At 34.7% G+C, this 14,838-nt stretch overlaps 1 protein-coding gene across 1 annotated transcript in view; it reads right to left on the minus strand.

The window, feature by feature from the left end:
* Nucleotides 1–14,838, minus strand: part of LRP1B (LDL receptor related protein 1B) — a 1,901,338-nt gene that overhangs the window by 1,547,213 nt on the left and 339,287 nt on the right. The window contains exon 2 of the mRNA XM_043576625.1: nucleotides 1,546–1,668. Within this exon, the coding sequence (XP_043432560.1) occupies nucleotides 1,546–1,668 (123 nt within the window). The remainder of the gene's footprint in view (nucleotides 1–1,545; nucleotides 1,669–14,838) is intronic.

Raw genomic sequence — 14,838 nt, forward strand, 5'->3', positions numbered from 1 at the left:
TGTGCAACCATGACTGTGATCTAACTTGAGAATAGTTTCACCTTTGGAAGAGATCCCATACTCATTAGCAATCATTCTCCATTGCCTTCAACGCCACCTGGACTTGAGAAACTACTTTCTGTTTCTATGAATTTGCCTATTTGAGATCTTCCATGTGAATGAAATCATAAAATACCTGGCCTTTTGTGACTCGCTTCTCTTCTTAAGCATAATGTGTTAAAGGTTTATCCATGTGGCATGTTTAAGTATGTCATTACTTTTTTATTGCCAAATAATATTCTTTTGTATGGCTTTACTACATTTATTTATCCATTAGAGTTTTTTCCCATTAACCTACTTTTTTTGTTTGTTTTATCATGCCTTGAAACTTTTCTACGCTATAGAGTGTCTAGTAAAGGTTTTCTGAATTAAACTGGTGAAAATTACAAATGTAGTAGTAAACAACTACAACCTCTTCCTATAGCAGTGATCTGTTCAAAGAGCAATTAATGCAAATATTCAAGAACCCATATGCTGAGAAACTTTAAAAACACTAGCAAACATAAAGAAAATGAATAAGCATTGCCTCTGCTTTCTAATGGCAAGATTGTCATCAAAACTTATATTGGCACTGCCTGCAAGACTTGTAAACAAGTAAATAAAAATGGAAAATGGAACCAATAATTGTTATCTCTTACAATATCAAGCACTAAGGATGATGGATTTTTTTTTCTCACTTCAACCCAACAGCATTACGTAGTTGCTTTGAGAATACTGATAAGCTGGCACACCTGGTTGTCAGGGGACAGGGGGTGCACAAACTAGAAGTGCTAGAAATATCAATAGCAAAATTAGGGGAGTATTCATATACTATATGATAGTCAGTATTAAAAAAAAAGTATAGCAGATTTAGCTGTGGTCCTATTATTTATAATTTTGCTGTAGGGGCATTTTTCATGCATGCAAAGTCTTCAGTGGACTCCCAAGTTAGATACAGTGGTACTATTACAACTGAGATCCATGTGTATGAAGAGCTTCTGAATCTAATATTATAAAGGCAAAGATACTCACTGTAGGGATGAATAAAAATCATTTCAGTCTTTCTGTTTCAAAAGAAAGCATGTCCAATAATTTGTGTAGTGCCCCAAAATATTAACAGAGATAATGTGGAAGCTCAACTTGGTTACTTTACCATTCTTTCTCTATGTTCTTCTGTCTCAAAATGAGTGAAATATATTATGGGAGAGGGTCTTATTCCCTTTTAGTGCTATGTTTTAAATGTTTTTTTCCTCTCTAGTTATATTTTTTCTAGTAATAACACAATCACATTGAAATAATTAACCTTGCAGTTTCTTCCCTTAAAAATTAATGCACAGTACAAAACTGCATTTTATGCTCTCATTCACATAGTCATTTTAAAGAAAACACAAAGAAAAGGTTTCAAGTTTCTTAGGCTATTTGGGGGGAAAAAAGAATAAACTAGAACAGCAGTCATCCGTGAAAACAACTGACATTTATTTTCACATGTAAGGTAAAGCTGAATGGCATGAGAACCTTTCTACTCACAGGTATCTAAAGATTCGTCTGAATCATCAGGGCAGTCAGGGTCCCCATCACACAGCCAGCTCTGGGAGACACAAGTCACATGATCGTGGCAAAGAAATTCACCAGGATCACACAACTGCTGATCTGAAAATGAAAATGTTTCGAAATAAAATATGAATGATCTGAACGTGAACACGAGAGCAGTACAAAGATGAAATGTGGGAAAGCAATACATAAAAGGTACATGAGTGTGATCCACATTTTCTCTTCAGGAGCAAAACTAAACCAAGTATTTGTCTTAATTTTGGCCACTTGGCTCAAGCACACATTTTTGATAGAAGTGACTATGTTGTGGTCTCACACATTCTGTTCTGAAAATAGTTAAGAATTCTGTTTGTGTTTATGACTAGAGGTCTGGTCATATTGGATAAGACATATGGCTATCACAGTCAGTGGGCTTTATAGAAGATATTGATCCAAACCAGAAGTCCTGAGTACAGAAATTTTAGTTTCCTCCTCTGCTCTAAGAGAAAGAAAAATCAGTAATAAAAATTAAATATTGTACTTAAACTCCATCTCTGAGAATTCAGTTCCTAATCATCCATCCTGATACTGGGGATTCATGTCAGTTGAATACCCAATATCATAATATTTCTTTTCTTTTCTTTTTTCTTTTTCTTTTTCTTCTCTTTCCTTTTTTGCTACAACTTCCCATATGACAGCTTCTGCTACCGGACCGCAAACTTCTGTAAAGCTTTGCTCTAATTTGGGTTTCTACAATTGGTTGTATCCAAAAATTACATTATTTTCCTTCCATGGCTTCAGAATATTTAGGATCTGTAGTCTTTCTTCAAGTCCTAGTAAATTTATTATATGTCTTGCTTTGTTTTTGTTTCTGTTTTGTTTTTTGTTTTTTTTTGCAATATACTTACTTACACACTGTGAATCCACTCAATACAATATTTACTTTTTTACATATTTTAAATGTCTGAAATAGGAATGTTTCTTACAATCGATAATCTCTGAATGTGAAAGAGTGTTAGGAACATCTTAACCATTTGATATCACTTATACTTTTGTTTATGTATATACAGGAATGATTCAAAATTTTAAAAAATATATCAGTAAGTAGGTCTTTCAATATGTTATCAAATAAAAATTCTAAATGATATGAAAGCATTAGACCATAACTTCACTGACATTTTTCCCCTAGTAATATACAAAATGATGGTGCATTTTCCACACAATGGTTGGATAAAATATGATATATCTTTCCTTTCTCTCCCTCCCAACCCCCACATAATTTTCAATAAATATACATTACAGACATACACAAACATACACACATCTTTAACCAATGGATGTGGTATATAATTAAATTTTTCCCGTTCTCATACTATAGATATTTCCTGAAAGTCCCTATTGTTTTATCTTACCATATTATATTTTTCAACAGATCTACCATCAATATCACACTTATTACCACTGTTATCATAACTTGTTTTTTAAGATTAACTTCATTGAGCATACTCTGTATTTAGCTCGAACTGTTGCTACAAAAATGTAGAAGTCACGATCTTTGGCTTTGAGGATCCAGCAGACCACTTGTGCCAACAGTTCCCGGAGGAAAAAAGTACTTAGTGTATACAAAAAGTTGCCAAATAAATGATATAGAAAATGACTGCTAAAAGAGACCACACATAGAGATAGAGACAAAAGCAAAGAACAGTTTGAAGATGTACTTTAAAAACGGGTAGGACTTAGATAGAGAGTAAGTATAAGATATTCCAGACAAGGAGTAGAGTAAAAATATGTCCAAGGCACTAATCACTTTTTCTTTAAAAACAAAAAAAATTATTTATGTATTTATTTATTTATTTACATCCAAGTTAGTTAGCATAGTTAGCAACAAGTGTCTTCCTTAATGCCCCTTACCCATTTAGCCCATCCCCCCACCCCCAACCCCTCCAGCAACCCTCAGTTTGTTTTCTGTATTTAAGAGCCTCATATGTTTTGTTCCCCTCTCTGTTTTTATACTACTTTTCCTTCCCTTCCCTTATGTTCATCTGTTTTGTATCTTAAACTCCACATATGAGTGAAGTCATATATATGATATTTGTCTTTCTCTGATTAATTTTGCTTAGCCTAATACCCTCTAGTTCCATCCATGTGGTTGCAAATGGGAAGGTTTCATTCTTTTTGATTGTAAGGCACTAATTATTAAAATCCATTTGAAACAAAAACAATTGCTAAAATTGGAATGACATTCAGGTAATAAAACTGTTGTTGTTGTTGTTGTTGTTGTTGTTTTTCCCCACCATATGTATAAGTACGTTCCAAAGCTAGAGGAGGAGAATATATGTTTTGCTTTAGACTACCACATAACTTTTATATAGGAAAAGAGCATGGGATAAAATTCACATTGTTTTGCTTATAGAAAAAGAGACCACATAATTTGTCATCAAACTGGGAGAGTTCTGAAGATTAAGGAAGGCTTATTAAGAATTATACTGGGAAACAGGTATAAACCAAATTTCTTCCAGAAAAATCAGAATGGATGTTCTTTATACCTATAGCTACTCTGCATTTGATTTATGATCTTGAGATGCTAGACTGTTTCCCACTTTCTTTCCTCCCAAACTATAACAAATTGCTATGAGAATAAGGGAAAAGAGATGGTGCCTTGCTAAATGCCATTGTATAATTCCTGACTCAGTAAATAATCAATAAGTACTTATTGAAAGTATAAAGAAACAAAAAAAGAGCCATAAAGAACTATTTAGGGTGTTGGAAATAGTATCTCAAAACATAGGTCAGAGTCAGTAATGAAGGACTTTGATTATCATAGGAAATGTTTTGTAGATAATTTGAAGTCATACAAAAGTACTTAAGAAAGGCTATTTATGATAATATATGCGACAAAGTCATCTGTCAGGACACTCTTGCAATTGTCTAGAGAAAAGCTCCAGATGATTGGACTAAAGTATTGGGAACTAAAATGGAGACTCTGCTCCAAGTGATGTAAGAATTAATAACTGGGACCAAATGGTTGAAAGGCTCAAATATATCTCCAAGTGAATAGCCTCAAAAATTAACTGGATGGCATCTCAAAACCAAAATAAAACATATGGATATTAACAAAAAAAGTAATGTACACATGGCCCTGGTCATGCAGGCAGTGGGATAATAATAATAGATATAACAGAGGGAATAATAAGTATTTTATAGTGTTTTTTTTTACCTCAAAAGCACTTCCATTCTCCCCTCCCCCAATCTTAATTTTTTCACTCATTTACTTAGTCAATAATCACTAATGAGTTTCTACTATGCTCTAGGCACTGAAGATAACTTTTTTTTTAAGTAGAAATCCTTGGCATCATGAAGCTTATATTAATAGTGGCAGGATAGAAACAAAAACAAAATAAATGAGTTATGTGTATAATATATAAGAAGATAAAACTTTACGGAGAAAAATAAAACAGAGAAGGGGACTAAGAATTGGAGGCTGGGGATATGGATGTACAATTTTAAATAAAGTGGTCAGAGAATACATCGCAGACAATGACATTTGAAATGAAGGGGAGGGTGACATCCATTTGAATAAAAGGTAATGTAGTAAGAGTCATATACTATGGACCTGAGGCAGGAGGGTGTCCAGTAAAATTTAAGGAATACTGAGGAAGTCAGAATAGCTGGAGAAAAAGAGAGAGTAGAAAGAGTTGGGGCAAGGAATCAGTATATACAGGGTTGAGGAGGACACAGGAAAGCTTGATTTTTATTAAAAGTCAAGACGACAAACCGTTGGAAGGTTCTGAATAAAGAGATGATATAACTTACTGTTTTAAAGTATAATTCTGACTACTGTGTTGAGAAAAAACTTCAGTGAAGTGAAGGTGGAAACAAGGGGATCAATTAGGATGTTATTGCAATAATGTATATGAGAAGGGATGGTTGGTGGATAAATATATCGGTGAAATCGAGTTTCAAGACAGTGTTTGATGAGGAAACTGAAGTCAAATATCCTGCTCGCCATCTCATTAAATGTCAGAATCTTAAATTCAGATCTTTGACCCTAAATGTAGAACTTCTCAACAGCTTTTGAATATAATGAGTATGAGATGCTTGTGGGAGATTCAAGAATAAATATGCATCAGGCAGAGATGCATTTTAAGTCTGAAATTTAGGAGAATAATCAAAACTGGAAACATGGAACAGAACTGGAGCTGTAAAGGAAACAGCAAAAAACTGTAGGAATAGATGTAGATGAAATTTAAGTGAGGTGGGGGGAAACGGGTAGAGGCAAAGAAATAGGAGTAGGTCAGGCAAGGGGACAGAGGGGACAGAAAGTTTATCCAGAGATACAAAAGGAGAAAGGCAAAGGAAAAGGGGTTTCACTAAAACCATGTGAAATTTCAAGAATTGTAATGAGGAACGGGGTCACTGTGACAACACTCAATACGATGAGTTCTGAAAAGATGGAGCAAATGTGTAGGCTGAGGAAAAGATGCCACTGAAGGAAGAGAGACTGGAGCCCAAGGATGTGGAAGTGGAACAGTTTCCCACGGAGAATTCATGTGGCTGGAATAAGAACCTAAACACTAGTAGGAGCACCTGCCCAGAGGAAGAAAGGAGAGAGAAATGAAATAGACATGAAATAGATACGTAATTACCTGGTAGGAAGCTGCTTTCTTGCCTGGTTGTGTTTTCTCAAAGAACTGAAAAGCAATATTATTTTTTTACAATTTGCAAAGGATGGAACTGGAAAAAGTGGTAAAGATTTAGGATAACTGCTGAGGGAGTTGGAGCAGGACTCAACTAGGAATTTGTGAAAGGATTTCTTTCTAACAGCGATGAGGATCCAGCTAAGGCTGAAAAGTGTGCAGTTGACAATTATCATGTTTTGTTCATTTTGTGTTGTATTAATGTCCAAACGTTCACCTACATTGAACACAGATACAGAATAATCCCTTGGGGAAATTTTCAGAAGAAAATCCCTTGGGAAAATATGCAAACCACCCTCAATACATATTCACATGTATAGATATGTACCCAAATCCATCCTAACTCAAAATAGATACATATTAGGAGTAAGACAGACTTACGGGGATTTACCTAATGAGCCTGTGTTATCAGCTTCTAAGCAAGACCCAACCTTGAAAGACAACTTGTACTGTTGCAATTTTGAGGACAGGTTTATATTATCTCTCTAAGAAGTAGCAGTTAAGAATAGCTTTCTACAACTCACCTATTTATTTTTCAACCAGATATTCCATTTCAAGGTTGGTTTTTAAAAGCACTGATTATATGATCCAAATGAATGAATGTTCACTACTTCAAGGTGATTATTTTAAAAGATATCCACCGGATTGAGTTCCTTGAATCAGAAGCTAAATATGTTCTGTGTATATATGTATTTTCCACTTATCCTATTTAATGCTTCATGCCACACTTCTGAGATATTCAAACTAATCTTATTTTAAATATCTTCATATTGTATGAAAGGTACTGTTATACACTGTAATTAAAACAAGAAGCTTATGAGAATGTGTAGGCAGTTTCACTTACATCCCTAAGGAAGAAGATCAAAGCTAGGACCATGTCTATCTCTTTATAATAATAGTCTCTTGCAATAAAAAGACATGAAAAGATTAGGACAACCATAGCCTATAGACTTTTACTAAGTTAGGATTCACCCTAGATTAGTATGATAATCTTGCTACATTTATATGAAAGCATATAATTGCTCATTTTAATAAAAATTAAGAGTAACATTTTTGGAAGTTGCATGTAGATGGTCTTAAACAAAAGATTTTAGATACATGAGTTGCCACAGACTTATCTAATTTGTATTTCCTCATTTTAATGTCACAATGAACTATTTTTATCTTTTAAAAAGACAGGAAGTATCACAGTCAAATACTAAAACTAATATCCCCCAATAGGCATCTATTGAAAAAATTATGTAGACTCCAGCTCCTTGAGTTTTTCACCATGATTAATTTATAATAATGTGATGCCATTTCCCTTAGATGTCGACTTGCTATTTAAATACTAATGAGAATGTTAGTTTACAAAAAAAAAAAGATAATTGCCTACTAAATGCACAATAGGACATTATGGGGACATTTAAAGGAAGGATAGGGGCGCCTGGGTGGCTCAGTCGGTTAAATGTCTGACTTCGGCTCAGGTCATGATCTCACAGCTCATGGGTTCCAGGCCTGCGTTGGGCTCTGTGCTGACAGCTCAGAGCCTGAAGCCTGTTTTGGATTCTGTGTCTCCCTCTCTCTGCCCCTCCCCTGCTTATGCTCTGTCTCTGTCTCAAAAATGAATAAACATTAAAAACATTTTAAAGGAAGTATAAATGATGAACTCTGGTAACTGCATATTAAAGGTAAAAGGAAGGGTAGCACCCATTCAACAGCTAAATTCCTGAGGAATGCAATATTGATCCTAGCTAAGTTAAAGAATTGCTACAACCTCCTGCACTAGCTAAGCATTAGGGAAGGTCTGTGACTTAGATTTTCAGAAGTTAGTTAACATCATAAATATTTATTTAGTATATCTACTAAGTCTAGTATATCTATATATCATCACTGACAGTCATATAATGGTTAATAATATACCATCTATAATAGCTAAAAGAGAAATATAGCTACATTTCCTTTCTTCCCACATAAGAAGCAATGATTCCATTACCAGAAGAATAGAATTCTTGTAGAGATCTACAGAAATTCTTACTGTATTACAGATATTACTAGTATTACTAACTCAACTTCAAATTTTGATTAAGCTCATGTAAAATTAAAGGAGTGGTGTTAGTTATCGAGTTATTAGGAAGTACCTTAAATCTTTTGCCTTCTCCAGAAAAATGTGCATATATAGATGAAGAAAAATCCTTTAGAATTCCATACGAATTGTTTTTTCATAATATGGCAAAAGTATTTCTTCTTCAATGCTTTCTTCTACTATCCATTCTTGGTCCAACAAACACTTTTAGTTCTCTATGCTCTTCTATTCACTTTCCCTAAATATATACTTTTGTGTGTCTTTACTGTTTTATTGCTTTGCTTGGAATGCCCTTTCCCGTACAATGAAATTCTAGTCTCTCCTCTAAAGTCAATGACATTTTACCTCCTTTAATCAAAACTTCCCCAAGAAACTTTTTCTTCCTCCATCACCAGTTCTATAACACTCCATCCAAAAAGCTCCTATTGTATTTTACCGTATGTATTGTAGCTACTGGTAATGAGCTCCTGGGGGGCTGAAGGTTCTGTCTTAAGACTTTATATTTGCCCCAACAAGGTGACTTTAATGGAAAAATCTCACATTTTCTGAAAAGAATTATTCTTTCTTTCTTTCTTTCTTTCTTTCTTTCTTTCTTTCTTTCTTTTTTTTTTGGATAAAGGGTGGGGGATAAAAAACAAAGCAATACTGTGTTTTATATTTTATTATCAAAATGATAAATAGCTTTATTTAGTTAATCACCAAAATTAAAACGAAGTTATCCCCTGGTTAAAATAAAATAACCTGAATACTAACGTTTATACCATATGAAATTAAAGCATCCATGAAAACTAAAAATCAAACTTGAGAGAGATTCAGTGTTATCCTCCAGAGTCTCTTAAAGACTATACTGAAAATTACACTTTTACAATACCTGGTTATGCAATGCTAACTTAGGAAATATATTATGATAGTGGTATTTTTTAAGATAATTCTTTTAAAAATACCATCTTTGTAAGTGTAAGATAAAATGTAACTCATCACTTTAAGTCTATGTTTAATAGAAATAGGAAAATATATTTGGATTATATTAAGAAGGTTTGTGTGAAGAAAGGTCGGTCAAAAATGGTCAAACCTGGCAGTTTAATTTTACCAAGTACTTAGTTTTCCTCCACAAAAAGCCTGGTTGATTAAAAATAAACCATATTATACACTATAAGACTATATAATTCATAGTATCATTTGTCTTTCTTAAATCCATCTTAACAATCTGCCCAAGCTTAAATTAGAGGGACAGTTAGTAATGAAGAGTGCTAAAATCAAACAAGAGACCAGACTTGAAAATTCCCTGAACAGACAAACTACTTTAGTCATACAAGCAAAGCTTAATTTAGCTTATTTGCGAGGCAAGACAAAGGAGACTAATTTGACCTGGGTCACTTCTTGCTTATGCCTCTGAAAATTTAAGCAAAACTTAAATTGCTCCCCAAAATGGATATGAGGTAACCGCTAACCAATTACCTTATATTTAAGAAAATCATAATATTGTAAACAATCACTGTGAAGAATAGTCCTTGCCTCCATACTATATAAGCTGCTTTATAACAATATAGCTCTAAGCCTCATTCCGCATGGAATACAACTCTCAGTTTGCAAACTATCTTTTTGGTGTAGGCACAATAAACTTTTACTAACTGCCACTTCAGTAATTCATTGGTTTTTACTTCTTTTTTCTTTCCTGAACTTTTTACAAGAGTACCCACCTTTCAATAATAACATGAATTTTAGTTAATAATTCCCATTGTCCTGCTGAGTCATTATTGAGAATTTAGACACTTAATTACTCTAAGTACAGACATATGTGCACATACACTCATACAGTATGTACATATATTGTGGTATTTTAAAATTAGCATACAACTCCACCTAGAACTCTGTTATCCCTGAAGCGAAGACTGATTAAGACAGACAAACCAAATGTTTGAATAAGAGTCCTTTGGCAGCCTGAATAATGGTACCCCAAAAATGTTCATATCCTAACTCCCACACCTGAGAATGTCACCTTACATAGTAAACGGGACTGCGCAGATGTATTAAGCTAAGGATCATGAGGTAGGGAGACTAGCCTGGATTATCCATGTGAGCCCAATGCAATCTTTAGAGTTTTTATAAAAGGGAAGTCAGAGAGGAGAGAAGATGCGAACACAGAAACACAAGTTGGAATGATCTGATGTCCCACACCAAGCAATGTGGGACAGCCTCTAGAAGCTGAAAAAGGCAAGGAAACAGATTTTCATCCAGAGACTGCATCCAGAGACTCAGTCCTAAGGACAGGATTTAGGCTTCTGACCGCCATGACTGCAAGATAAGAAAAACTGTGTTGCTTTAACCCACTGAGTTTGCAATAATTTGTTACAATAGCAATAGGAAACTAATACTAGAACCATTACATCTCACAGCCCAAACATCACTTTTTTTCAAGTCTGATTAGCCAAGCTGTCCGGTACTTTACCATTACTTTAAGGCCATTTTCTCCTAAGTTGTGTTCTGTTCATTTCAACGCTACCTGCTTAAGTAAAATGCCTCTCCTCCTTGATGTCAAATGACAGGACTAAGGCCAACAATAATAACTAGAAACACATGACAAGACTTTATGAAAAATACAGTATAAATGCTCAAGTAAATGCCATCTCTGGGAAATATATGAATTAGAAAGAGTGTGTGTGTGTGTGTGTGTGCGCGCGCACATGCATGTTTTTATTCTCATGAGATGAGAAAATGCCAAAATGTGATATATTTGTATTATGAGAAAATTGTAACTGAATTGTATATTTTTATGTTTTCTGCTGGCTACCAAATTTGCAATCACCCTATGCCTTATTAAACGCCGAGTGGTTTTGGTGCTGCAAATGGCAATTTGTATTTACAAAACACCTTATGTAAAACCAGGACAAAATTGGAAATGTAAAGAAGTACATTATCTTCAGAAGAAGCTTTGCTCATGTATCATTTCTATCATAATGAGCAAATGAAAAGTATCTCTGTAAACATTTCAAATCCAATTTGACATTTAATTTTCAGAAAGTTGGTTTTGTTTTGTTTTTTGTTTTGTTTTGTTGTTCCCTTGATCATTAAAATATTCTTAGCCTCCTTGTTGTTGTTGTTGTTGTTGTTGTTGTTGTTGTTTTGTTCTGTTTTTCCTCAGGAAGTGATATGGAAAATTGTAACACACTCAGCGTAGAACTGCTTTTTTTATCAAGAAAAAACCAAAAAAGTACCAAAGTAAAAACACTGTCTTTTATTTAGCAAGAGACAAAGGTTGTATTTTTCAGTAGAATAAAACTGATACATTCAACATGGTCGACTCCACTTTTTATTACCATTGGACTAAAGCTTTGCAGTTCAGTGTTCTTTTCTGAAATTTCAGTAGAAATGTTCTATTTCCTTTTTACCTGCCCTTTCTCAAAAGCCCTGTGAAATGAATCTGCAGAGTTATTTCATATACTACATTGTTAAGGAAAGGGAAAATTTTGACAGGTCTCCTTCGTAAATGTAAAAGAAAAAGCCTAAATTATTGACATTTCCTTGCAAGTTCTATTCTCTAAATCCTGTGTGATCCTCTTCCAATCTCCCAGGGGGTACCAAAATTCACATCTTTTTTCTCATCTCTAGGCTTAGTGAGATATGAAGCAGATGGTTAGGCTTTGGCTCTTTCGGGGATGATGCAATATCTCCTATCTGTTATGCTGTGTTTTAACCATTAAGGGCTCTTCAAAGAATAAAATTTCACTTATCTCAAGTTCCAACTTTGATTTTAAAATATATTTCTCAACGATAATTTCTTGTTTCCTATTTTAAAAGACTTTAAACTTACTCATTTGATTAGTACTCATTTTTGGTGAACCAAAATAGGAACAGAATGATGAAGACAACAGGATTTCTACCCATAAGTTGCTGAGGGGGAGGCAAATGTAGAAATATTTACAGTAATGTGAAATAAGTGTTAATATAGGTATGGAGGGTATTGGAAAAGCATTGCAAACGGAGGAACTTGTGCTGTGGACAGCTGAGAGTTGTGCTGTAGACAGCTGCAGCAGAGATGAAGAGAAGGCAGGCAGGAAACCTTTTTTGTGACCCACCCAACAGCTACTTTTACCACTTTTGAAAAAACCCATATCCCACTGTAGAGGCAGGGAAAACCATTTGCTTGCTTTCCCTGTCTCCCTTGTGGCGAGGGCATGGACACGTGTCCTAGAGTTCATCAGTGACAACCAAGGTTGAGAGTCTGCTAAGACTTTCCCAGGAAACAATTTTCTTTCTATTAAAAAGAAAAAAAAAAACGACTTGAGAGGAGGAGAGGAAGAGCTTTCTGCATTGCTTTAGGTTGTCAGCATTTGAAATCTGAAGCAGCCACAGCCATAATCAGAGCATGAGGATAAATAAGCCTGAGGACAAAGGCTAACACAGTGAGGATGACAATAGCAGAAAGACATTCATCACTAGGTTTTAGAAGATAGTGTTGGACTACCCTGAGGTGCCTTTGCACTCCATCCCATGGATCTCTACACATTTTGTCATGTTATGCCACAAATATCCTTATTACTTGGCCATGGCATGTTGCATAATTTCACTACCAACCAGAAGAAACTGATACAGGTATCAGGGAAGTTCCCCCCAAAAAAGGTATGTTAAAGTCATTTTAATATAAAAAAGTGAGATTGCCAAGCTCACTAGGTGGGAGAATAACATTCCAAACAAAAGGAAGATCATACAGGGAACACACGGTATATTACTGGAACACCAAGTGATTCCTATGGCTGAAGTTTAGTTTATGTGTCAAAGATAGCCTGGAAAATAGGTTGAATTCACATTGTTTGACTTGAGTGCAGTCAATATTTTAATATGTTCTTCATGCAGTAAGCCTTCTTACTTTTTGCTATTTTTTAAAATAATTTTAATGTTTATTCATTTTTGAGAGACAGAGAGAGGCTAAGCACGAGCAGTGGAGGAGCAGAGAGAGAGGGAAACACAGAATCTGAAAGCAGGCTTCAGGCTCTGAGCTGTCAGCACAGAGCCCGACGCAGGGCTCAAACCCACGGACTATGAGATCATGACCTGAACCAAAGTTGGATGCTTAAATGACTGAGCCAGGCACCCTTGACTTTTTGTTATTTTAAGTTGATACATTTTTTAAAAGACTTTCTTGTGGGGAAGATAATAATACTATAAATGGCAATAGTCATTGAATGTACACTATCTGCCACATACTAAAATAAACAATCTATTTTATTTAATACTCACAAAAACTTGTTATTTATGTTCAACGAATCAGATACGAGACTGTTTAGAAAGTTGAAAGACTTTCTTAATATTACCCAACTAGGAAGCAGAACACAAATACTCATCTGACTGACACAAAGCTGCTCTCATTACCACCAAAGGAGTTTTTTTCTCAGTTTGGAGACTACTGGCATTTTGAGAGCAACAATTTTTGCACTATGAGTATATTTAGCATCACTGACTTCTAGAGATTAAATGCCAGCAGTGCCTTCAGTCATTGCAACAGCCCAAACATTCCACACATACATGTGCAGGCACTACAGATGTTGCACTAAAAATCTACCTGGAAGTCATATAAACCATTGGTATTCACCCTCTTTTTAAATGTTGTGACTTTGCACCAAATTTGCACTTCCAAAATAGGCCTCAGTGCTTCCTTCTTCTCAAACCTTACCCAAGTTCTGGCTGATACCTAAAATTCGGTGTGTTTGAGTCTCAGATCTATGAAGGCAGCAACTGTCCCTAGAAAGAATGAAACTTTGTTTATAATTTATTTACAGCTTTGTGAATAAAAAATAAAAAAGAAGGCATTTGTGGAGATAGAGGCAATCATGAAGGTGTACCACAGATGAAAAGACTGAATATTAAGACAAAAGGTTGGATATTGTCAAGAATTTCCTTCTTTAGTATTCTCCACAATCAAAAGCATGGAATAAATGAACTTTCCAGCTCCTTGTATTTTATCTCCATCATCAAACAAATACTTAAAATGTATGAAAGTCCTCTGGGGGGAAATTAAAATATGGTGAGATAGTGGTTTTCATAGAATGGTTACCCTTTTGTAGATATATGTCTAAACCCCAAACTATCAAATGAGAAGAGCATCTTTATTAGTTAATGTGGTAGAGGACAGAGGTCCCAGCTAGGCGGGCTTATGTTATTTGTATAATTGTGAAATATGAATGAAAGTTCAATGGGTTTCCTAAACATAACTATAAGTAACAGAGATAATTAAGTACTTCTCTGCAGAAGACACATGTCATGAGAATTTAAATGAATCCTTGTGAAAGTAATTATCACTCTATCAAAAGGAAAGGTCTAATGTAACATTTTAATGTTAATAGGAAATTAGAAAAGGTAGCCATGGGGGCCAAAAGGAATATAAATCAAGCCTCATAATGTTTTCAGGAAGAGATATAAATGCATACATGTTCTCACATTATGCCAATGATTTTACATTTTTCCCCCAAATTAAGAGATTACTGACAAACAATATAATTTAACAAAACATGTATTAAATCATATTACCTG

This window comes from Prionailurus bengalensis, chromosome C1 (assembly GCF_016509475.1).
Source record: "Prionailurus bengalensis isolate Pbe53 chromosome C1, Fcat_Pben_1.1_paternal_pri, whole genome shotgun sequence".
Lineage (NCBI taxonomy): Eukaryota > Metazoa > Chordata > Mammalia > Carnivora > Felidae > Prionailurus > Prionailurus bengalensis.